Raw genomic sequence first — 26,451 nt, 5'->3', positions numbered from 1 at the left:
GGGCTCCTTGATCAGCGGGGAGCCTGCTTCTCCCTCTGCCTGATGCTCCCCCTGCCTGATGCTCCCCCTGCTTGTGCGCTCTCGCTCTCTGACAAATGGACAGATAAGGTCTTTTTTTAAAAAACAAAAAAACGATGACTCTTAGCTCTGCAAAAATCAAATTGAGATGCTAAACTGTTACTGTTTTCAAGGGAACAATACTAATATCTCTTACACACAGAGTCTAATATGTTTTGGGGAGACTTTGGGTCTTACTTATAGAATAAGAAATTATAGAAAGAAGTGATGTTTATTAATAACTGGGATGAAAATTTATCTGGTTTTTAAAGGGAACTTTGTGAGCTAAATCTGAATTGATGTGGGTCTTAGGAGACTAGCATTGTAGAACTGTTCAGAGTAGTAGCATGAAGTAAGGACTAACAGAGAATGGGACCAGAATGTGAAGAAACAAATAGGATCAACTGAGGCTTGGGAAATTTTTGATCACATTAGCTTTTAACTTGTAACAGGTATACAAAAAAATATATAGAAATTCTAAGTGAGTGCAATTGGCTCGTGTTTGTCTCCCTCTGTAAAGCCCTGGAATTTTGCTTGGTTTTGTCTTAAATTTATTTCTCCAAATGGTGTATAATCAAAAGGGGATATTCTGATAGTTTTTGCTTCTTCGTATGTGACTCAGAATAAGTTTGGGAAGGGCGCCTGGGTGGCGCAGTCTTTAGGCGTATGCCTTCGGCTCAGGGCGTGATCCCGGTGTTGTGGGATCGAGCCCCACATCGGGCTCCTCCGCTAGGAGCCTGCTTCTTCCTCTCCCACTCCCCCTGCTTGTGTTCTCTCTCTCGCTGGTTGTCTGTCTCTGTCAAATAAATAAATAAAATCTTTAAAAAAAAAAAAAAGAATAAGTTTGAGAAATGAAATTGGATGTATTACCTTTATTTATATTTAACTTAGAATATATTGTGAATTAGTATTTTTTTCCCAAAGCATCTTGTTTAACCAACCCTTCATTATTGTAATATTTGTTTTACTTTTTAGGATTTGATTTCTTCAAGCATTTGTAGTCAGACATTTAAAAATGGCATCCAAACAAGAAATAATGAGTGACCAGCGGTTTAGGAGGGTTACAAAAGACCCAAGATTTTGGGAAATGCCAGAAAAGGATCGAAAAGTCAAAATTGACAAGAGATTTCGAGCAATGTTTCATGACAAAAGGTTCAAGTTGAATTATGCTGTGGATAAAAGAGGACGCCCCATCAACCACAGCACTACAGAGGACTTGAAACGTTTTTACGACCTTTCAGATTCTGATTCAGATCTATCTGATGAAGATGATAAAGCACTGAACCAAAAGAAAATGAAGAAGAAAAAACCCCAGACTAACAATAAAATAGAATCAAAAGATCTAGTTGTGGAGAAAAAGAAAGAAACCAAGAAAATTAATCAAAAGGATTCTGGAGATAAAAATGATTTAGGTAACTCTGACAGAATCCAGAAAATGAAAAAGTCATGCCAATCTAAGAAGGTAGGTTCAAAAATAAGTCCCAAGAAAGACAGAGAAGAATTTACACAAAAAATTACAACAGAGAAAAAAAGCACTGTTCAGCATTGTACAGACTCATGTCTCAAAGGAAAACTAAGCACAAGAGACTTGGGCCCCTCTGAAATTGTGAAATCTCCCAAGGTCAAGTACTCTGAGAAAAGAAGAGAAATGCAATCAGGTTGGTTTGAAAGAATTATGGATTCTTTGATAATACATCATTTTTATACTGATTTTTTTTTAAAGAAGGTATATATAGTAAGTATTTTCATACTGTAATGGGAATGATCAAATGCTTATTTGGAAGTATAAAGCTGTGAAAGAAAAAAATGCCATATAATGATTATTTTTTATTTGGTACTATAATGGCTAGGAGAGAAAACTTGAGGCTAAACAATGATTTTGATTTGTGGTAGGCACTAGTGAGAGCTATATTCTCTAATCAGATAAAGTGTTATATGTTGTCATCAAATAGTAAGAAGAGGTGTGTCTGAAGAGGGCTAGCAGAGTTGTGTACTCATCCATCCTTCATTCATTCAACTACTTTTAGTAACTAGTACGTGGCAGGTAGTACATGGGTAAGACCCGTATCTTGGGGCTACTGCTCGCTTATATGATGCCTGTGCAAATTAGAAAAAGTTATGCCCTTTTGGATAGATAGAGCTCTTAAAGCTCACCGTTTGGTAAGAGACAGCATCTTTGAGTGAAGCAGTAGGTTTATTCACTCTGAGCAGACACAGCACCTCTGCAAGGTGCATAGCTTGTTGAGTGGAGTTTGACCTTCCCAGGATCCTCTATTGCAAATAAAAGCCTGCTAAATTCTACAGTTCTAAAGCAGCACTGTCCAATAAAAGTGTAATTTTGAATTTTCTAGTTGACACGTTAAGACGTAAAAAAAAAAAAGGTGAAATTAATTTTATTAACATAGTCTATTTAATACATAAAAAAATTGTTTCAATGTGTAATCAACTTAAATTTTAATGGCATAGTTTGCATTCTATTTTTATACTAATCTCAAGTATAAAATTTGAATGAGCCACATTACAAGTGCTCAGTTGCCACATGTGGCTGCTGGCTACATACTGGAAACCACAGATCTAAAGTGGTAGAAATCAGATCTGTAATATAATAAATAATAGTAAGTGCCATAAAAGATGTTTAGCAGAGGGCTATGGGAATTCAGAGGAAGAGGTCACTCAAGATATGGTAATCAGAGAAAAATTCATAGGGGAAGTACCATAGGGTTTGGAAAAAGTAAATTGAGAGACCAGAGCACTCTGTATAGAAAGGACTTTTTGAGCAAAGATGTGGTTTCGTATGTTCAGAAGAGATCAGTATTCCCATTTGATGAGATAATAAGGTCTCTGAAGGGGTAAGTGGGTAATACAACTAGAAAGGGTTGTTTGGAACTAAGAAACATCTGATTCTGGTTCATGCTTACTTGTTTACTGAGCTTATTAAAATTTGTGTCACCTCCAGCAGCAAGCAATTTTGAGTGTTGGTGTTTCCTGTTGTTAATGTTGTTAACTGAAAATTGGCATTCAGGTGAGCCAAAGGCTGGCCATGATTACAATATCCAAGGAGGATAGGCATCAGGAAAAAGTCAGAGTGGACTTGACAGGCTGAAATCGCATTCAAAAGTAGGAGGTATCAGGCAGTGGATAGAATTCTAGATGGCAGGGACTAAGGAGCTCGGGGTGGCATCTCATTCCATTTGTAGTAGAACCAGGCAGCAAACTGTGGTGTAGGGAGAGGGATAGGAGTTTGGGTACTGAAATTGGAGAATAAGATCAGAATGGGAACAGCAGCAAGGTTTGTTTGATGATGAGTTCATTAGGTAAGTTAGTCTAGTATCTTTTAAATTTCACTTGATTTGGGGCACTGGATTTTTAAAACATATCCATATAATCCTTTGGATTGATTTTACAGAATCTTTTTGCATGTCTTTTTTTAATTAAAATTTCTCAATAAGCTTGAGAAATTAGGGTAGATTAATCAGGAAACAAGGCTAAAGTGATTTATGTGAGGCTATACAGAGCTAGGCCTGTAACTCAAGTCTTTGAAAATCCTTCTACGCCATCATGTTGCTTCCAGTAGTTTACATCAGTTCCACAGTCTAGGAAGGTATTATGTATTAGTAGGGATTAGTGACTTCATATGTAAACATCTTTTGTTCATTATTCATCAATTACTAGCAACTATTGTGTGCAGAGACCTTTTTTTTTCTTTTTTAAGATTTTATTAGAGAGAGAGAGATCACGAGCAGGGGGGAAGGGGTAGAGGGAGAGGCAGACTTCCCACTGAGCAGGGAACCCGATGTGGGACTACATCCCAGAACACTGGGATCATGACCTGAGCCGAAGGTAGATGCCTAACTGCCTGAGCCACCCAGGTGCCCCTGCAGAGAGCTTTTTAGGTTCTGCAAGGTAAAGGTGATGTGAAGAGTGCAGTTCGGTATTATGTGTCATGAAATGTTGATGCCCAGCACTTGCACTCTTAAGAACTTATTTTAAGTAAATAATTGGACGTTTGTGCAAAGAATGTGCATCTTAGCATTGTTTTTAAAATTTAAAAAGTAATCTAAATCGTTAGGGAATTGATTAAATAAATTGTGACATATCCCACACATGTTTATTATATATGAAGTTTTAAAAATAAGTTACAAAATAGTATAAATGTTATGATTAGCTACTTAAAAATTAATGGGTACGTCATAGAAAACAAATTTAGGGAATTATGTACCAAAATAATTATCCAGTTATTGTTGAATGAAAAATTACTAGTTAATTTTATTTTCTTAAACCATATTTTCTCAATTTTTTTTCAATGAGCATTCATTACTTTTATAATTGGAGGGGGGAAATAAAGCATTTTTTTAAAAGTAGCTAGGTAAGTACTGTTTACAGTTAACTACTAGAGCAGTACCATCCAGGAATAGAGATAATCCCATATTATCTAGCATTGTACATGGTGGACTCTGAGCAAATATTTACTGAATCAATCAGTACTCTGAATGTACTTGATGTTGTCAAAAATATTAAAATACTAGATCTTTTTTAAGTCTAGTAAGCATGTGTCAATTTATTATACAACCCAGAGTGTGATATGTGTACCATTGCCATATGTAAAAACAGGGCATATGTGAGATGATACTCAGACTTTTTTATGTCAATAGTTATGTATTTGTTTCAACATCTTAGGAAAAAATGTAACCACTACATTACATCTGTGACTTCAGAGATATTTAGAACAAAGCTATTTTTTTTAGCTTAAAAAAATTCGGTTTAATGAAAAAGAGTGAAATGCAAAAATCATTTAATGGTAAAATAATGACTGATGCTTGAGAAATATTGCAATATTAGGTAAAGGTAAGTCCCCGAGGTGTTATTTCCGAGCATATTGCTTAAAGGTGAATTCTAAAGCTTGCCTCGTAGTAACTTTCTTTCACTATTGTGGTGACATTTTTCTGATCCCATATGCAGAACTTAGGATAATGCCCTTTTTTGGCTTTTTCACATCTGCCTAGTTATTTTTTATGTTCCCCCCACTCTCTTATGGTACTGAAATAAAAGCCTGTTTCTTTTCCTCCTCGAGGAACTCTTTTACATTTAGCCTCAGGTCAACTGGCATCTTCCTGAAGCCTTTCTTATTGTAAATGCCTCTCTACAGGCAAATTTAGATGTCTCGTCTGTGTTACTTTATAGAACATGGTTTCATAAATCAGTAAACAATTTTTTTGTTTATAAACCCATCAAGAGCATGAGATGATGTTACAAGCCATCTCCCTTTTTCCTTTCCTGAGCTCAATGCATTTTACATAATAGATAATAAATATTTGGCCAATGAAAGACTATTATAAGATTATAGAACTAAGAAGAAAACTAAGTTCGAATTTCATTCCAAGTGTTAAGCTTTTAAATTTTTTTTTAATTCTGTGAGCAGAGCCTTGTAAGCAGAAACATAAGCTCCAACTTAAAGGTGAACAAATGTGTAAGGTACTGTATATCAACATACACACATACCCATCGTAGAATCATATGATTGCTTTAGAAATACAAAATGAGTTTTTTCAGAGTTATGAGGGCTAAAAAAAATCCAATTTAAGTAAAAACAGTCTTTTACTTTTCGTATATCGCTAACCGTAAGTTAGTTACAAAGTTCAAGATTTAGCAGAAAACTTACTGTTTTGTTCTGCATAGGTGATCTCATCCACATCACAACTTCTGTTATTACTACACATGAATGAGTGAAAAATTTTCTCTCCAGCATGCAACTTTTCAGAGCTGTAGACTCAACCAGCTGCCTTCTTGGTATCTCCTCTTATATGATTCGAAGGCCCTTCATAGTCAACATATTGAAAACTGAACTGATGATATGCCTCTACCAAACAAGCAGACTGGTTCTTTTCCAACATCACGTTTCTCTGTCCAGCTAGCTAGCTAGCTCTGCACACCAGGAAGCTAGAACTCATCTTTGACTTTTCTTAAAACTTCTGAGTCCCATACCAAGCCCCCATCACTAATTACTGTTGATTTTACCTCCTGACTCTACAACTCTGAAGTTAATCCATTCACTTCTTTCTGTCTCTAACAGTTTCGTGCCACCTTCTTCTCTTACTAGGAGTATTGTACTACACTTCTAATTCTCTATTCACATTTGCTTTTGACTCCCTCCAGTCAATTTTCTATAGTATAGTCAAAGTGATCTCACTGTACAAATAAGGTGATGTCCCTCTTTCTGAAAATATAACAGTGGCTTCTCATTGCTTTTATGACAAAGTCCAAACCTTCTACGTGGTTTTTGGGAAGCATGGCCCCTACCTCACTCTTCAGTTTAATTTCTCACTTGACTCCTGGCCATCTGCAATCCAGACATTCTTGCCAATTTTTTCCTATTCGTGGATCTTTGCATTTGTTTTTTGTTTGTTTGTTTGTTTTGGTGTTTGGAACATTTCCCTCATCTATTAGTCTAATCTTGAATACCTCCTCTTCATCCTTTAAGTAGCAACTCAGGTATACTTATTTAGAGACTCCTATTGTATGCTTTTTATGTGTATTGATTTGATTGATTTTATTTGATTGATATTTGTCCATCTATCCTCTCGACTAAGTTCGGTGAGGGCATTGATAGCTTCTCTTGCTGATGATTTTATATTGAGCACCTAGCACATAGCAGGTACTCCATAATGATTGAATGGGTATGTGAATCTACTTGTATGATCTGGGTATACATCAAAATTTCTGTTAAATAAGTTCAGCATGAACCTTGCTGACTTTATGTTTTTTTAGTCTGTTTCATAGAAGTTATATTTTTACTGGATTTGAGGTCAAAATAAGTTGGATTCAATTTAATTGTGTTTACCTTTTCTTAATTTCTCCCACCTCTAATTTTTTTTGCAGTGGTTCCGCTAATAATGGCAAAAGACAGCAATGGTTATGAAAACTCTACAGGTGGTAAGATATTTGACAAAGATGCTCTGGAGGAAGATTCAGAAAGTTCTAGTGAAATAGGTGATGAAGAATCTGAAGATGAAATTACAAGCACTGGTAGAACTTCAGCTGATGATGATGATGATGTTGATGGAAATGAAAGTGATGAGGAGGAGGATGAAGATGAGGATAGTGACAATTATGAAAGTGACAGTGGTCCTGATCTTGCAAGGGGTAAAGGAAATATAGAAACTAGTTCTGAAGATGAGGAAGATATGGCAGATTTAGTGCCAGAGGACTCTGGTTTTGAGCATGCTTGGAGAGAATTAGATAAAGATGCTCCTCGGGCTGATGAGGTAAGCTTTTGAATGTAAGATTATTTGTGAAAAGCACAGTAAAAGTAGCTTTTATGGGTGGTAGAATTGATGTCATTAAATTGACTGGAAAAACCTTTGTTGGTAAATAATATTAATGATTATTCTGATTAAAACTTTTTGATATGAAAAAACTTCTTGATATGGAATATAGCTATATAAGTTAGATGTCTGTCCAAGCAAATAGAGATTAGTTAAAGAAATGTCACGTGAAATTTTTTATTTTTGTTTTTATTTATTTATTTGGCAGAGAGACCGCGAGAGAGGGAACATAAGCAGGGGGAGTGTGAGAGGGAGAAGCAGGCCTCCTGCTGTTCAGGGAGCCTGATGCGGGGCTCAGTCCCAGGACCATGGGATCTTGACCTGAGCCAAAGGGAGACGCTTCACAACTGAGCCACCCAGGCGTCCCAGGGCACATGAAATTTTTAGAAAATACTTATTGTAACTGGTAGTTTATATTTCAGTTCCTACTGCACTATTAGAAATGCTATAGGGTAACATACCCAATCTCCATACTCATGCATGGGTAGCAAAATAGCTTAACAAACTTGGTTGTTAAAAAGTCAGCTGATTATCAAGTTCTAATTCAAGAACTAAGAACCTAGTAAGAGAAAGTGCTTATCTGTTGACAGTTTTACCATTGTGTGACTCAACCGAAATTTTCTTCTACATATTGAAACTAGTTAGATAAATATTGTATTGGTGATTTCAGAATTTGGGGGAAAGGGGCGCCTGGATGGCACAGCGGTTAGACGTCTGCCTTCGGGTCAGGGCGTGATCCTGGCGTCATGGGATCAAGCCCCACATCAGGCTCCTCCGCTGTGAGCCTGCTTCTTCCTTTCCCACTCCCCCTGCTTGTGTTCCCTCTCTCGCTGGCTGTCTCTATCTCTGTCAAATAAATAAATAAAATCTTAAAAAAAAAAAAAAGAATTTGGGGGAAAGAAGACATATTTTTTTGAATAGTTTGCAAGTGATGGGAATGATAGAGATTTTGTAATATTTAATTTTTCTCATTTCTTAGGTTACACGTCGATTAGCAGTTTGCAACATGGACTGGGACAGATTAAAGGCAAAAGATTTGCTAGCTCTGTTCAATTCATTTAAACCTAAAGGGGGTGTTATATTTTCTGTAAAGGTGAGAATTGATTTCATTTTGAAATATTTCTAAACATTTTAAGTTTAATCTTCTTGTTTTAAGTCATAGTTTTCCTTTTAAGAAAAATAATCTGGCATTTGTCCAGTACAGTTAAGCACAAAACTGGTAGCATAAATATAAAAGTTAGAAAGGAAGAGGTAAGATTATTGCTGTTGATGGGTCATGTGATTGTATGTATTTTAAAAACCTAAGGAAATCAATTGAAAATCTATCATAAAGCTCAATAAAGGGACAGAGTAAAATAAATATTTTTTAATTGCATTCTTCAATTCTTAACCACTTAAGAAAAAAATCTTTTTTTTACTAACAGCAGAAATGTAAAATCCATGGGAATTACCTTAAACATATATGATATATAGGAAGTAACCTATAACACCGGATAAATTTGAAAAACTTAAATAAATGTTAAGATACCATGTTTCTGGAGAGCAAGCATAGTGATTAAGAATCTAGGCTTTAACCAAAAAAAAAAAAAAAAAGAATCTAGGCTTTGCAGTATGATAGACCTGCAGTCAAACCTTGATTCTGATACATGCCATGTGATCTTGGGCATTTAATTAATTTCTCAAATGTGTTCTCTCACGTGACAAGTGAATATAATAATAGCACTTCCTAGAGTAGTTGTAAGGATGAAATGAAAAGAAGCTCACACTAAGTATATAGTACAGTGCCTGAAACAGCTCTAAATTATTTTTCTGTTTAAGTATTTAAAGATGTCAGTTCTATAGTTTTAGTATAGTTTCAGTCATAATCTCAGTTCAAATCAAAGTAAAGAAAAAGGATATCAGTAATCATCTAAAAGAATAAATAAGTGAGAATGACTAATAAATTTTTAGGAAAACATAGCAGTGTAAAAGGATTCGCCCTGCCAGGTATAACATTGTAAACATTTTGTATTGCTACAAGAGTTAACAAGTTTGGGTAAAATTGGAAAGACAAATTGATGGAATGAAATTGGTAAATAGAAGAGTATATTTTAATATAGACCAAAATAAGCTTGAATACCTGGCATTGGGAGAAATGGGTAAGTCTTTTTATAAAGAGCTTAGTTCAGATCTTTACGTCATCATAGTCCAAAATAAACTCCAGATAAAATAAGGGGAAAAATTAAAACTCAAATCACAGAAATAGAATAAAATAGTACTGTGTTTTTGTTACATCTTGTGTTTCAGGAAATGGATAGTAGGAATTTCTAGACTTAGAAAAGAGAAAAACAGAATCAACAAATGTGACTACATGCATATTTAAAACTTCCACATCAAAATCTATTATTGCGGCTCAACTTAGTAGGAAAAAGTAGAATCCCCTATTTAATAAATTGTATATTGCAGAAAACTCAGAAAAGCATGTATTAGCAAAAATATATTAATCCCAGTAGTGTCAAAACAATACAAATTAATACAGTTATATTTTTTCTCAAAAGTAGCCAACATACAAATTTACCAAATCCCAATGAGTGTGAATTCTTTTTCTTTTACCAAGACCATCTAAACTGTGGATACGATTATTACCAGTTCTTTTCTATTTAAAGTGTTTCTTAAAAGAAAGCATTGGTTAAATGATATAACTTAAGAGATAAAATTGTTTTTCTCTATGTTTTATATAGTTCTTTAATCATTTTTGTATATTTTGTGTCAACTATTTAATCCAGTCATTTTTCGTGTGTGTTTAAGTTCCTTGAGCACTTAGACTGTTGTTTTGCTTTTCTTAATTTTTCCCTTGGACCATCTTGTCCCAGTTGATGTATGCAGGAGATTCTCTATTTTTGTTCTCAAGCTCTACATCTGTTACTCTCCAGCCAAAACGACTATTTTTAAAGAGATTCCTCAGGATGTTTTAGCTTCCTGTAGTAGGTTTGGAAGTGAGTCATCCTTACTGTTTTCATCGAGTTCAGTTGTAACTCTTAGAGTTTCTGACCTTGACAGGTCTGGATGTTGTAAGAAAAGTAAAGTATGAATTACATTGACCTTATTTTTTTGTGTTTAGATATATCCTTCGGAGTTTGGAAAGGAAAGGATGAAGGAAGAGCAAGTTCAAGGACCAGTAGAGTTATTAAGTATTCCTGAAGATGCCCCTGAGAAGGACTGGTATTAACCTGTTACAGAAAACAAAACTAAATCTCATAAGTTCATGTCACTAACTCAGAATTCTAGTCACTTTAATGGGACTAAAGTTTATGTTGTGCCTGCCATTCATGGTTAAAACAAGTTGCAAAGCAGATTAAGGTCTGTTAGAAGTGGCACACTATTCCAATAACCTTTTGTGTGTGTATTCATATTTCTATATTCACAAAAACAATTATTGCAGTTTTGAAAAACATTTCACAATTAGACTGATTTAGGGTTCTTGGCGTCCTTGCTCTTAATTAGTAAGTTTTGGTTTTTTCCTGATATGTTGCTCTTCATAGGTGTAGCATTGAAACCCTATTTGCCTTCAAAATAATTTTTTTTTAATTTGAGGATTAAATAAATAATAACAGTTTTTATCATCCTAATGTATAGAAAAAAAATTAAGGTAGTTTTTAAACCACTAGGTGGAGCTATATGTGCACATAATAAAAATGGTTAACTAGATTGGTGGCAGAACAGCCAATGAAGACACTCAAAGAATATGTTGTAGTTAAATGAAATTAAACTTATAACCATGTAGACTTAACAACACATAAAGCTGGAATAAACATTTTACAAGATCAGAAATTTCTTTGTACTTAGAGCTAAAGCTTTTCCTAGCATACTTATTTTATAATGTAGTGATCTTGTTCAGGAGTTTTACTTAAGAGACTACATGTGGTAGCAAAACAAAGAAATGCCTTTCAAGAGTTAAAATTATGAGTAAGCGTATGTGATTCTCACACACTCCTTTTCTAGATACTAAATTTCAATCAAAATACCTAGTGTGCTTTGTCAGAATAATAAATTGAGCTTAAATATTTAATGTCCATGAAAGTAGAATCATGAAGGAAAGATGGATTGGAATGAAAGCCAGGTTGTAATATATTTTTCTTGAAATAATTGCATTTATTTTTTAAAGGAAGATACTGTATAGGTAAACTTAATGAGTTTTCTTCCTTTTAGGACTTCTAGAGAAAAATTGAGAGATTATCAATTCAAACGACTCAAGTACTATTATGCAGTTGTAGACTGTGATTCTCCTGAAACAGCTGGTAAAATTTATGAGGATTGTGATGGGCTGGAATTCGAAAGCAGTTGTTCATTCATAGATTTAAGGTAATCCAGTATGTCTCTTACCAATTTTATCTTGTACCACAATATGATTGTAGGAAGTAAGTTATTAGGTAGTATTTTCTGTTGTTTCATATTGTAAAAGGGGATTTATTGCTTTAGGTGAACTCTGTCCTATGGAACATACTCTTTTTTTTTTTTTTAATTTTATTTTTTATTTATTTGAAGAGATAGAGACAGCCAGCGAGAGAGGGAACAGAAGCAGGGGGAGTGGGAGAGGAAGAAGCAGGCTCATAGCGGAGGAGCCTGATGTGGGGCTCGATCCCATAATGCCGGGATCACACCCTGAGCCGAAGGCAGACGCTTAACGACTGCGCCACCCAGGCACCCCTCTATGGAACATACTCTTAACAGAGAAAACTATAATGAGAAAAAGCTAAAATATTGTGTATGAGTCGCCCCACATTTATATCCTGAATTTTAAACATATTGGCTATGTTTTTACGATGGATTATATGCAGTGATATTTCTTTGCAACTCTCTTTTAGAACTAGGAACCAGGTGAATTAACTTTAAAAAAAGCATTGAGGTGGGGGCAAAGGAATTTGCTAATAAACTGGTACCTCTAGACCTGTGCTGTCTAATACAGTAGCTACTAGTCATATCTGACTATTTAATTAAAAATTTTAAATTCATTCATTTGCTTCATCACTAGGCGCATTTGAAGTACTTAGTGGCCATATGTTGGACAAAGCAGATATAGAACATTGCTATCATCACAGAAAGTTCCATTGGACAGTGCTGCTCTAAATGCTTAGTGAATGGATGTGCTGCTGGCATTGTCTTCAGACTTGGGCATTATTTTCACCCCATGCGCAGGTTTCACTGGCCCAAAGCTGAAAAACCTTAGGTGGTCATAAATCTCAGTTCTGAGGAAATGGGAAGCTGGACTACTCTACCATTTTATCATTAGCATAGTGCTTTTGAACCCAGTAAACCATTCTTCTATGACACTTTGAATAGAAATCAGTTCTTTGTATCCAGGTTTGTGAGAGGCTTTGTTCACAAAATGAAATATTTCCGGGAAGAAAAAATGGATCATTTCGTAGTCCCTGGCTTTCATACTTCAAAGGCATTTGGACTGGTAGAAAAATACAAATAAAAATTTTTGAATTGATAATTTGAGGTAAGATTTTAGTACGCTTGCATTTATAACAAGAAGGGGTATCTCATCACACAAGTATTTCTCTTTTCTGTTAACAATTTCAATAGGAGGTACTTGTCTTGAATGTTTAAATAGCAGGTACCAAACATTTGTTGGAATGTCAAACTCTTTGGGTTTCATGAATTCATGTTAACATGTTCTTTTCAGGATCATTTTGTTCTCTCTGTTTCCTTTTTGGGACATTTCCATGCAATGTTAGAATAAGCTCTGGCAGGCCTAGAAAATAAGATCAATGACCATGGAAAAAATTTACATTCCCTGTTTTATTTTGTTAAACATAACATCAGAAAAGAAAATTTGAGTTTTCTGCTGCCATCCATTTATCTAGAAACTTTTTTTCATCTGCCCCAAAATATAAATGCATGCATATTAATAACATTTAAAAATACTGAGTTCAGGTATTTTTCTTCTAGTAAGTCTTTGCAAAAGTATAGCTTGAGGATATTGTGTAAACCTAATGAACTTTAATTATCTGTTTTTTCCCCCTAAAATAATTTTTGGTGAGTTATAGAGCATATGCTTTTTGTGTGTGTGGAACCAAAATCTCCTACATAAATTATAAAACTTAAATATATTAACCATGAGTTATTTAACTCTGCTTCCCCCCCCCCCATTTTTTGGCCTGATGCCTATGCATTGTCAGACAATTACAGTGGCTAATTTATATCAAATAGCTAATTATTTGTGAAAAAATATTGTAAGATTATAAAGATTTTTTAGTCTTAAAGATCAGCCTTAAGCTTTTTCCTTGTTTTCAGGGACACCTTATGTGTCAGATACTTTACATTCAGAACACTTATCCACTGCTAATTCTGTTTGTTCTTCAGAATATCATATAGCAAGCCAAGACTGTGCTATCAGGAGTCTAGGTCTTTTTGAAACATGAGGGACCCATGTGTGTTTGCACTTGACTCATATTAACTAACTCCGAACACAGCGTTTCTACCTACAGAGTTCACTCAGATTTAGTGGAATTACAGATTTATAGTTCATGAATTTCAGAAGTTTTGTGCCAAGGTTATTTCTAACGTTATTTGCCCCATCTACATGTGTGTTCTATAGAAACTTTTATATGGTATGTATGTATAAACTATAACTAATTAGAAGAGAACCTAAACTCTGGTTGTTTATCACTACAGCATATGTTTAAATAAATTTATCTTTTCTTTGTTTCTTAGGTTTATACCAGATGATATTACTTTTGATGATGAGCCCAAGGACGTAGCCTCAGAAGTGGATTTAACAGCATATAAACCGAAATATTTCACATCTGCTGCGATGGGAACATCAACGGTATTTCTTAACTTTTAAAAACGTATAGCTGGACTCTTGCTTTCAGAAAAGAATTTGTGTATTATTATAGCATCTTCAGAAATGGAAAGTACTCAAAATTTCAATGCACAAATACAAATAGAAGTGAGACACAAGTGTATTTGCATTTTTATCTACCACATCTGTTTGAACCTATTTTCAGATTTTTGTTATGCCTTTAAGCTTGAGTCAATTACCTGCAAATGTTTCTTTTCTTCTCCTCCATCTTTTCCACATATTCAGTTAGATTCTTTAATAAGTAATATGTCAGTTATTAATATCCTAGGGTGTGGGGGAAGGCGGTAACAGATTACCTCAAATCACAGTTAAAACCAGTGGAAATTTTAAATAGGAAAACATATTTTTCTGCAGATATGATCCAAAATTGTAAAGACAATTGAAATAGAATAATTCAGGACTATGAGATGTCACATTATTGTCTAATAATGAACAGCCAAAAGATGTCTGTTGAATTAATTTGTTGCTTAGCTGCCCACCTTCTCCTTCTCCCCCTCCAAAAAAAAAAAACCTTCTGTCCACAGACTCTGCAGGAACCACACAGGTCTCCCATTGCCTTTTCTGTGACAGACCGTAGTGCTCTTCTGAGGATAGGCTGGTGGTAGAGAGAGCTACTGTATCTGTCACGTGCATGCTGTGTTGGGTACTGTGTGGCCTTGATTAGTTACTGAGTATGGTAAAACCCCACCATGATGCAGTAAGTGAAATGTAAAAGATTCACTAACATAAAATATAAGGTCACGTTATTTTCATGACTGAAAAATGACCAAGGCAAGTCTGTCCAGACAGCCTTTTCCAATTCCTAGGGTCCAGCCGTGCCATCCACGTATGTCCCAGTTCTAGCAGTAGTTTTATGGTTATCACTGAGGCAGATGATCAGAATAGGGATAATTTGCCTAATTAGAACTTCTAAGGTAGTGACGGCTGTCTTAAAGATCTCTTGGTTAATTGGTACCCATTTTGTTGTCCTGATCTGAGGAGATTAGCCTGAGGGGGAAAAAAATGAGGATAGGGGACCTACCCTGTGATGAAGCTAAAACTTCTGACAAGACACTTATCTGAGAATGGAGGCTGCGTGGAGGGCAGGAGCCAAACCAGTCATGTTACAGATGAATTTCTGTGTCATGGGGGTTTACTGTACTTCGAACCAGTAGATGCCTTTCTTATCAGTGACTCTTAATCTTTTTCAGGAAAGGACCCTACTGAAATTCTGTTGAAAGCTTTAGTAATAGGTTTCATGTTGTTTGTAGACCTCCCGAAATACTTAGAACTCCAGGTGAAAAACATGTTTTTGTCGATTCATAATGTTAACTTTTTCACTAGTGCGTTTTCTTTTCCCTACAATTAATTGACACACTGGTGAATTTTTACTTCTGGTATTAGAGTAGATTGCATTTAGCAGAGAGTTAGGAGGAAAAAGATACAGGTTAATGGAAATGGTTCCTCCTCATAAGTAAAATACTTTTTATTCATGTCATTTATTACTTGTTTTACCATGTCTTTTTTAGCTTACATCCACATTAGTGATAAATATTCTGTGAGTGAGAGTTACTGACACTTCTGTTTTTGTTTGTTTTATTGGTGAAAGGTGGAGATCACTTGGGATGAGACTGATCATGAGAGAATTACAACACTCAACAGGAAGTTTAAAAAGGAAGAGCTTTTGGACATGGATTTTCAAGCCTACTTAGCTTCCTCTAGTGAGGATGAAGAGGAGATAGAAGAGGAGCTGCAAGGTACTTGTTAATCTTTTGATGTTTTACATTTGTAAGCATTTAGATGCCTAATCTAGACTTGTTCATGGAAATATGTCTTTGGCGGTAGCTTAAAAGGGAGTGCCAAGCTAATTCTTAAGCTGTCTGCAAAGCATACTCCCATGTATAGTATTATATACACCTACAAATCGTATTTGAAATTTTTTATTTAGAGGTATTTTTTTTACCTGAATTTCTTCAACCCTGAGCATTTTGTTTAAAGCTACTACCAAACAAAAAAGCCTGGCCTTTTAGATTTGTCCTGATTCATATAGTTCTGCAGTCTCTTAACAAACTAGTAAAATGCTCTGTTACCCACCCCCCCCTTTTTTTTTTAAACTAAGAGCTTCAAAGATTTATTTATTTATTTATTTTAGCTAGCACAAGTGGGGAGGGGCAGAGGAAGGGGGAGCGAGAATCTGCAGCAGACTCCGTGCAGAGCCCAATGCAGGGCTTCAGCTCAGCATCCTAAGATCACAACCCTGAGATCATGACCTGAGCTGAAACCAAAAGCTGGATGCTTAACCAGATGTGCCACCCAAGCACCCCAATTGATTGAATATTCTTTATATTCATTTTCTCTTCATATAATTTAGAACGTAGACTCTGTTTCTGTTCATTTAGTGATTTTCCTAGAAATTATGACTTGCATTCTTAATTTACTAAGGTCTAATGATAATATTTTTACCCTCCAAGACGATATAGGGATCTTGAAACAACTCTCATGCTATCCTGTGTATTGTAATTCTATTTTTATGTAAGTCCTGTGAGCTATTAATATTTAAACTGCCCTTATTTCCATTTACCCACATTTTCTCCACTTTCTTTACTCCTTTTTCTTTTTTAAATCTCACACTTCTGTCTAGGATCATTTTCCTTTTATCTTATGTATGTCCTTGATAAATTCTGGTAGTATTTGCTGGTGTCACACTCTCTTGAGTTTTAGTATAAAAATGTCCTTATTTTGCTTTCATTTATGAAAGATACTTTCACCGGTAAAAAAAAAAAAAAAAAAATTGTAGGTGGGAAGTCCTCTCCATCCCCACACTAATGATAATATCCTACAGACTTGTACTTTCATTGTTGTTTTTGAGAAATCAGTTGTCTTTTTTTCAGTCTTTTGAAGATTGTCTATAATTTTTTTCCTTGACTGTTTTTGTCAGTCTTTTGAAGATTTTCTGAATTTCTTTTTTCTTTGCTTTTAAATTTTTCTTGTCTTTTTTTTTTTTTTTCTTTTTTTGGTCTTTCTGCATTTTTACTGTGAACAGTAGATTGCTTTTTATTTGCATGCTTGGGGTTTGTTGGGTTTCTTGCATTTGTGTCATGGTATCTTTCATCAGTTTTGGAAATTTCTCAGCCATTATCTAATCAGGTATTTCTTCTAACCTGTCCTTCTGGGATTCCGATTAAGTATATATGTTATTTCTTTCCACTGTAACTTCCATCTTGCTACTCTCATGTATTTCTTAATCTGTTGTCTCCCTCTGCTGTGTTTTGGATATTTTCTTCCGACCTATCTTCCCATTCACTAATTTGGTTTTCAGCAGTGACGAATCTGTTGATAGACCTATCCATTGAGTTCCTAATTTTGCTTATTGTATTTTTCACTTCTAAAAGTCCTATTTGGCTATTTGTCAATCAGCAATATCACTTTTTATAATTTTCTATTCATTGCAGATTATTTTCAACCCTTATAAATGGTGTAAGCATGTATTTTAGTCTATGTCTGATAATTTCAGTAATTTAAGCTTTTTTGGGTTCATTTTTGTTACTTTACAAGATATTTCTTTTTTGTTTATTTGTATATGTGGTTAACTTTGTATACTAATCTGATAGATGAGATGAGAGTATCTAGTCAGAACTTTCATTTACTCTGGTCATTCTAGGACTACATTACTCCAAGTTTTAAGACTTCAGGTTCCTTGGACTTTGTGGGTGATACAACTCTTCTTGGGCTCATTTACTTCTGGTTGGCTTCTACCCTAACTGTATATCCCTCTGGGTCCTTGCTTAAAGTGGACATAGTAGTTGAAATAATCTCCTCTTCTCTGGTAACATTTGTCCTCTTGGCCCTGCCAGGCTGTCAAAACTAGTTTAGTTTCATAGCTGTTTCTTCTGTGGATCAGTAAATGTTCTCAGGGAAAAATAAATCTTGAATACAGGATCAACTCCCTGGTCCTCCCTTCTTGATTTTGACTTGGTAATTTTTTACTAATTTGTCAGTTCTTTGAAGTTTCTTTTTCTTTTTTTAAAGCCACTGAAGACTAAAAATATTTCATCCAATTTGATAACCTTGGTGAAAAGGTTGGTCTGAAGTATCTAGCTTGCCATGAATGGAAGCAGAAGTTCTCAAATTATCTGTTTTATTAAAAATTTGTTTTGATTGAAATGATCAGTGGTGTATTTTCTAGTTGTATATGCTATTTTCCTAAAATAACTCATTTTTAAAAAATAGAACCAAAAAAACATCTTTTTCCCTCTATGTAGTCTGGCTCTATTTGGAAATGGTTGCTTGATTGTAATTTCTTATCAGTTTTTGGTTGATGCTACCTCCCTGAAATATTCACATCTTCATTTGTCTTATTTGATAGAATTCCCAGTCACGCAAAATTGTGTAAGAGGTTTAGTGCTGACAACAAATACCATAAATGTTAAGCACAGGTATAAGTATTTTAAATTAGCAGTGGTGAATATTCTTGTTTTTACGTATAGCTTAATATTTTTCATAGCTGTCTTTTGGTTTTCCTTTTGCATGTGTGTTATTTTTATGACCTGAATGTCAAATAAAATTCTTCTTTAGTATTAACATAGGACCATTAACCCTTAACCTTCTTAGGTTCTGTAGTTGGCCTGTCATCATTTCTTTAGACTACTGAAGATACTGTATCATTTTTCTGAGTTTTTCATAAAGTGCTGCTCTTGAACTATGCTCTACACATGGAATGGAAAACCATGCTTAATCATTCTAGTTTCTTTTTTCAGACATCTCATATTAATAAAACCACATAATTTCTTAGGTATTTAATAGTCTTTGAAAAAGTATGATTTGCAAGGGTAGTTATGTTGGGCACAAAAGCCTTCTCATTTTTTTAAGTCCTCGGTGGCTGTTGCTTGTTAGCATTTTGGCTTTCTAAACAATTGAATGACCATTTTATTTCTAGTGTGCCCAGAAGAGCTAAGCCCTTTTTCAAATAGCCTTTGAAATATATATACTGATTTATCTGTATTTTCTTTTTATTCATATGCCTATATGGTCATTTAGCACTGTCTGAAAATTCTGGATAGTTTTTCTTCACTTACAGCTCTAGGTTAAAGGAAAGAAGAGAACATGTATACTTGTGAAGATTGGCTATATGTTAACAGTTTGGGAGATTGGTTTGGGAGAACTGACCTAGATTTTAAAATGATATTATTGGCATTTGGGCAAAAATGTATTAAGTTGTCAATATATTCTTAAGATCTTGGGCCCTCTGGTTTCAAATCCTGAGTTTACCCTATAGGAGAGTTATATAGGTTAGGTTTCCTAAGCCCTTTTCATAGCTGTGAAATGAGAATAATAATAGTACTTGGCTGATGGTTGGAAAGATTGAGTTAATGTTCATAAGGTGCTTACCATACTATTCCATATCATATATTTTTATTTCTAGAACTTAAAGAATTAATGGCTTTTTGTTTGAAATATACTACTCATTAAGTTTTTAAAGCATGCATTTTTCTTCAGTATTTTAATTGATTGCCAGTTTACTTTAATCTGTAATTTAGTACCTCTGATAGAGACATTAGAATATTTGAATGCCTTAGAGTTACTAGATGTTCCTGGTGTTTATAAAAGATCATTGCAGGGCTTCTTACTATTGGATTATTTTTTTTCATTCCTTATATAGTATTAAAGCTTTCACAAAGTATTGTCCTTGAATTGGAAAAAACAGACATACATGAGTTATCCCACATTTTAGAGCTTCAGAAAGTAAAATTTTAGTACTGGAAAAAATCAATTTAAAGTAGGCCATCAGAGACTTACTGCTAAAATTTCAACCTGGAAGGAGCTTGCTTCTAATTATGTTTTCAGAAGTAAGCTTTTAATAGAAAGAAATACATTGCCATTTCGTTAATGTGTTCCTGATGTTTTATCCATTGAATTACGGGATACATGACAGAATTCCATCCAACATTATTTTTGTGGCACAAAGCACAAACAGGAAAAAAATGAATTTCAGCTGTTTGAGTGAAAATATAAAAGTGTGATAGGATGGAAAGAATGTCCTGGACTATTTTTTTATTCATTTAGAGAAAAAAACTATGAAAACATTTACTTAACCAGTGCTTTTTCCATGTCACCTTTTTAAAAATGTGAGGACAATCCTTAACGTTGATGTTTGACAGCTAAATGCTTAATGATGTTAGACATTTTTAGTGACCAGTTAACCATAGCTTATGGAAGAGAGGGTCTTCCTTATGCTGCTTCTAAATTTTCCTTTACCAGGGACATTTAGTCAATTCAATAAGTCTGTATGTTTTGCATTAAAACCCAGGTTCTCAATTTATGTTTTTGACTTGGAAAATTACAGTGGAAATACAGAGCAAACAAACTTTTCACGTGTTACTGTTCTTTGGTATTTGTTGTCCATGAATTTTATATTGTTCCTTTGTATTTAATTATTTTTATAAAAGTAGGAAAAGTGGATATTTTTCCACACAGGGATATTAGTTGGATTAATTTCTAATTTATTCACTTTTATTCTCCGTGTATTGTTGAGATCCTAAGAATAAGCACACTTTTTTTCACCATCAAATGGGAAAGACTCATTGTTTTGGATTCCAAGGAGCTTCCTTTATCTGTCTCTTCAGCATAAACAGTTAAATCCATGTATGAAATGCATCCCAACAATATTCAGTCTCCTTTTAGTGACTATAACCTTTTTAAAGCCAGTGTGCAGATGGCGGAGGACATAAAGAGGGATAAAATGCTCTCTCTCCTGTCTTGTTTATAGGAAAGAGAAAGTCCAAGGATGTTGCATGTCTATAAAATTATTTTGAAACATGAATTTTAATAAAAAGGGTAATTCCCAATATACTGCTTAGACAGTGCTAACTTACATTGCAAGTGAATTTTATTATAAACAAGAGTAAATGCTTTCATCTAATTCATTTAATATTAAGAAGTTTGTCTGATTTTGATATTCTGTTGCATTTTATCTGACAACATTTTTTAGAAGGTGCTATAGTGATTGTGAGATTTAAATCTAGATTTAAAAGTCAATTATTTCTTGTATTAAATGAAATTGATTTTTTTTTTAATTAGGTGATGATAAAGTCAGTGTGGAAGAAGATGGGAAAACAAAGAAAAGTCAGAAGGATGATGAAGAACAAATTGCTAAATATAGGCAGCTCCTGCAGGTTATTCAAGAAAAAGAAAAGAAAGGCAAAGAAAATGATATGGAAATGGAAATTAAGTGGGTTCCAGGTAAGAATTAGATACTCATTAAATGTTCACTTGTTTTTCTTCATTTCAGGACGTTGAGTGCATTTTAGATATGAAGGAAAAGAACATTAACTCTTAGAAACATAAGCCTAAAAAAGTCTCATTTGCCAGGAATGTTTTTGTGAGGAAGTTAACACGGTATTTGCATACATCATTTAATTCACTTAAGAACTCGTGTTCTAGACTCTTGCCACTTTTTTCCTGATTGGTTTCTTTGATTTACTAACTACAAATTATTTCTGTCCATTTATGAAGGTAGACCTTTCCTAGGTTTGATTCCAGTATTCTCAGTATATACCAACTTGAATCCAGGCACCATGCATTCTAAGGTCATTAAACTTTTTAAAATGTGTGATTCATAAGTGAACTTTTCTCCCATAACTCCTACTAGACCTTAATTAGCAAGGTTTCACTAGCACAAAATATGTAATACATAGTTTTCCATCTCAGTTTGCTGTGAAGAGTCAAAGAAGTACAGCATCATAAGTGCTTTTTATAACTGCCTTGAAAGGCTCCACAAAATTTTTTTAGAATAGTACAATACTAATTAAATTAAAACCATGTCAAAGCTAAGCAAAGATAAAAACTAATGTAAATGAGGATTGTTTTCTAGCATACCCATTTTTTTCCAGCAACCTGAGCAAAGCAGCATGTACCCTTGGAACCAATATTGGTTTTGCAGATTACTGCTGTTTACATTCATGTGTATCTTTTTTTTGAATTTCAGTATAGATAACATATGGTGTTATATTAGTTTCCGGTGTACAACATACATGTGTATCTTTTAAAGCTAGGTAGAATTTTTGACCAGGATTCAGTTCTTTTGCCACAATTCAGCTCTAAATGAAAGAATACTAACAACCTGCAGGAATATCATTGCTTAAAAGTTAAGTGTTCTATGTACAGTTATATCTGTTTCTTACAACTAGTATGTCTTTTCACTGGGAATAAAATGTTTGCATAGATTTTTATTTTGGGGCGTATTTTGATATTTGGGAGTTGATTGACTATTGTAATAGATTTCCTAGGGTGAACTTGTCTCCTGCATATTCCTGTAGGAAGGTGGTACTGTGTTGTAGCCCACTTGTTTTAAATGTTTGTCTTTTGCAGGAAGTTGTGGTAAGAAAAAATGAAATTTGGTAGTAGTAACATCTGAACAATGGTTGGGAGAACTCAGTTTAGCCTGGAGAGGAAAAGTCTAAAAAGTGACTCACTAGTTATTATCAGGTACTTGCAGAATGAATATATTAATGAAGGCTTCATTACTCTACTACATCAGAATTCAGTATTTTTGCCAGTAAATCAGAGTTGAAGGAAAGTAGAGTTCATGTAATATAAAGAGGAATTCTCTTCATCATTAGAATTGTCCAGCAGAAAGTCAAAGAGGCTGCTTTAAGGGGTTGGGTGCCCTTTTCAGTAAGTCTCACAATATGGTGATATTACCATACCACTCAGGGATGTTTGGGAAGCAGTATTTTGCTTGAGGTCCTTTACTTTATGATTCCAAGGAATGTTGAATTCTGTCTTTTAAGTCAAGTATGTTGTAATTGCAGTTTAGTCTTAGAATGAGCTCACTGAATGAAGTTTTTTTTTTTAAGATTTATTTTTGAGAGAGAAGGAGAGGGAGTGCACGTGCGTGCTGGTGGGTGGAGAGGGAAAGGAAGAGGGAGAGCAAAAATCTCAAACAGCCTCCTTGCTCAGTACGAAGCCATAGCAGGGCTCAGTTCCATGATTTAGATCATGACCTGAGCCAAAACCAAGAGTCGGACGCTTAACTGACTTAGCCACTCAGGTACCCCCAAATGAAGATATTTTAAATGAACACTAAAAAAAAAAAAAGAAGAGATTATTTATTTGACAGAGAGAGAGAGCGTGCGCACACAAGCAGGGGGAATAGCAGGCAGAGGGAGAGGGAGAAGCAGGCTTCCCCACTGAGCAGAGAGCCTGACACGGGGCTTGATCCCAGGACTCTGGGATCATGACCTCAGCCAAAGACAGATGCCCAACTAACTGAACCACCTTTAAATAAACACTTCAAATCAAAGTATTCAATTGACTGAGGAGGCAGATTTATAATAAACTTGACTGAGAAGTTTTATAGCAAATATTTCAGCTTTGTCAAGTGGACCAGATCAAACCTTTGTCTATGTTAATACAGTTATATAGGGAAAATACAAAGTAAGTGATAGTTACACTTGTATTTATAACTGGAAGATATAAGCAATATAGTTTTCCTGGGATAAACCTCATGGTATACCACCTTTTTTATATATTCCTAGATTCAATTTAGTAATATTTTGTTAAAGATTTTTGCACCTGTGTTAAATGATGAGTATTTGTCTATAGTTTTTGTTTTTTTGCAGTGTCCTTGGTTTTTGGTGTCAGGGTAATGCTGACCTCATGATATGAATTGTGAGCTGTTCCCTTTTCTATTTAGCAGTACATTTTTATCTTGACTTTAACTTCCAGATATAATATTATTGTCGCAGAAAATATTTTGAAAATGAAAAATTATCATCTGTAATTCCACTACCCTAATTTAGCCACTGAATGATTAGTAGGATTGATTTAATTTATCATTTCTCTGTTGTTGAATACTTAGTCATGTTTTTAATCTTTCATTGCCATAGATTTATGGCATTGGGAAGAAATGTGACTGAAGGCCATTAGTGATCCCAAACCCACAAATACCAGTATTTTCTTAGACTCTTCACATTCATCACCAGCCAAGTAATTGACTTGCTATTTTAGGGCCTTTTACTTTTAAGCAATTTTTTTTTTTAACAAAGATGTCTATCCTCTCCCTTCTCCATTTTAGAAATGTCGGTACATGTAGAGAGCAGTCAGACCACAGGGAAAAGCTAATGCTGGCAGTCAGCCTCACTCAGTAGTTAGTTATGTGACTTCCTCATTCACAGAGCAACTTGACATATGCTGTGGATCAACCTGTGGTTCTCTTACCAGCTGTTAAAACTACCAGTGTTAAAACCTCAAATGTTAAATCTCAGATGCCAAGCATCTAGGATGTTATAAATAATCTATAGCTTTTTCCATATTTTGAAATATTTTCATAGGATAGCTTCCCAGAAATGGAATTACTAGGGAAAAGCATGAACACTTTTTGTCTCTTGAGATTAGTGCCAAATTGCTTTCCAAAAGGGTTGTACTAGCTTATAATGCCTTCAACGATAGGTAGAAGTGCCAGTTTCGTGGACTTACAATCAATACTGGGTTTTTTGGGGGTTTTTTTTACTGCTAATTGAATAGAGGAAAATTGATATTCTGAAATATAGTGTGTTTTGTAAGTCTTGCCATAGTGTTTTTGAAGGCCTCAGTTAAGGTTTCACTGTCTGCGAATTTTGGTATATACATGCACACAAGTATGTATGTGCATGTGTGCACGTAAATGTCTTTTACATACTACACATGTTAAATGACATAAATGAGCTAATCTTTCAGGATCTCAGTTTGTCTGGAAAATGGCACTGATAATACCTTTCTTGCTGAATCTGAGATATTTATAAAGGTTTCTAATAAGCTAGAGCATTATTCATGTCATATGTGTATTTTGGTGGATTTGTGTCTGACAAAATGTGTATTCCCAGTAACAATTATCCTGAACCTCAGGACTTTTATGATGCTATACTTCAGTAAACCACAAAGGGTCACTATGAGATTATACTATATCGTTCATCAGTTTTTCTGTGGCTTGATTTCCAAAATATTAAGCTCTTCAGAAAAATAACTACCCTTAATCACTAACACTTGTTGGAATATACTTTGGTTTGGTTTTTAAAAGGAATTTTAGTTTAGACTATTTAAACTTCCTGTCCTTTTACGTTGGATTATATACCATAGTAACATCAGGAGTTTAATTCCTTAAAGGTAGAGTATTAAAGGAGGCAGATAACAGGTACATAGGTGTAAAAGCTAGAATAAGCTAGTCTTTCTATTGATATTCTAGTTCTTTATAGAAGTGTTATCATAAAATCACATTAGTTCAGATTATAAATAAGTAAAAATGTTGAATTATGAGATTTTTAAATAAAGTTCTAATTCAGTATTTTGATGTTTGTAGAATAATATTTTCCATATCAGTGTGTTGCTGAAAAGGTCTCCTGGCTGACTCAGTTTGATATATAGTAAGGTGATGCATGTTGGGCCTTCATCAGTGAATGTGCCTCTTCAAGGAATTTGTAACATACGTACAGATAAAGGATATTCAGTTTTATCTCATATATTAAATAACTTCTCTTACATTAATAGTTCAAATTAATTTTTTGTTGTAGATAATACAAGATATATATAAATAATATCTTTGAAATTCCATCCAGAATATGAACAAATAATGACATGTTTCTTTGCTTATAATCTTAAAAGAGACTAGATATGATAAAAGTCTTCTTTTTCTTAGTTATCTTTGGTTTAATAGATGCCAGTGAAAAGGTTATCTGGTCTTTTTTTCACTCAATATCCTTCAGTAACCCAACTTTCCTTTAAATACTTATCGGGCGCCTCGTAATGCCGGGAACTGTTCTAGACACAGTGTGAAGAAAATATAAATCCTTGACCTCATATATCTTATGTTCAGTTGAAGGGGAGACAGATGAATCTAATAAAAAAAATATTTAAGCAGAAACTAGTAGAGGTCAGGGAGTGAGACATGCAGAGAAGAGTGTGGGAGCAGAGGAAATAGTAAATACATGGCCCTGAAGCTGTAGTTCATCCTGTTTAAGGAATGGCAGAGAGAACAGTGTGACGGGAGGGAGTGAGTGGAGGAAAGAATAATAGATGAGGTTAGAGCGGTAACATGAAGCCAGATCATGAAGGTCTTTTAGGTTATTTTAAGGACTTGAACTTTTTCTCTGGGTGAGGTAAGAAGCCACTGGCGTTTTGAGCTGATCTGATCAGCTCAAAACAGATTCACCCTGGCTGCTGTATTGAGAGTAGATTAAAGTAGGAGGTAAGGACAAAAAAGAGGAAATC

General features: G+C 34.5%; 1 protein-coding gene across 2 annotated transcripts in view; it reads left to right on the top strand.

The window, feature by feature from the left end:
* Positions 1 to 26,451, top strand: part of ESF1 (ESF1 nucleolar pre-rRNA processing protein) — a 63,178-nt gene that overhangs the window by 833 nt on the left and 35,894 nt on the right. For both annotated transcript variants that reach the window (XM_045809222.2, XM_045809214.2), the window contains exons 2-9: positions 1,033 to 1,715; positions 6,934 to 7,319; positions 8,359 to 8,472; positions 10,480 to 10,580; positions 11,568 to 11,720; positions 14,079 to 14,193; positions 15,818 to 15,965; positions 21,286 to 21,447. In XM_045809222.2, coding sequence (XP_045665178.2) covers positions 1,073 to 1,715; positions 6,934 to 7,319; positions 8,359 to 8,472; positions 10,480 to 10,580; positions 11,568 to 11,720; positions 14,079 to 14,193; positions 15,818 to 15,965; positions 21,286 to 21,447 — 1,822 coding nt within the window. In that variant the 5' untranslated portion in view covers positions 1,033 to 1,072. The remainder of the gene's footprint in view (positions 1 to 1,032; positions 1,716 to 6,933; positions 7,320 to 8,358; positions 8,473 to 10,479; positions 10,581 to 11,567; positions 11,721 to 14,078; positions 14,194 to 15,817; positions 15,966 to 21,285; positions 21,448 to 26,451) is intronic.

The sequence above is a fragment of the Ursus americanus genome, chromosome 22 (assembly GCF_024610735.1).
Source record: "Ursus americanus isolate L20-20 chromosome 22, mUrsAme1.1.p, whole genome shotgun sequence".
Classification (NCBI taxonomy): Eukaryota; Metazoa; Chordata; class Mammalia; order Carnivora; family Ursidae; genus Ursus; species Ursus americanus.
The sequence above is the reverse complement of the archived record's forward strand: the minus strand, read 5'-3'. Positions and strand labels throughout refer to the sequence as shown.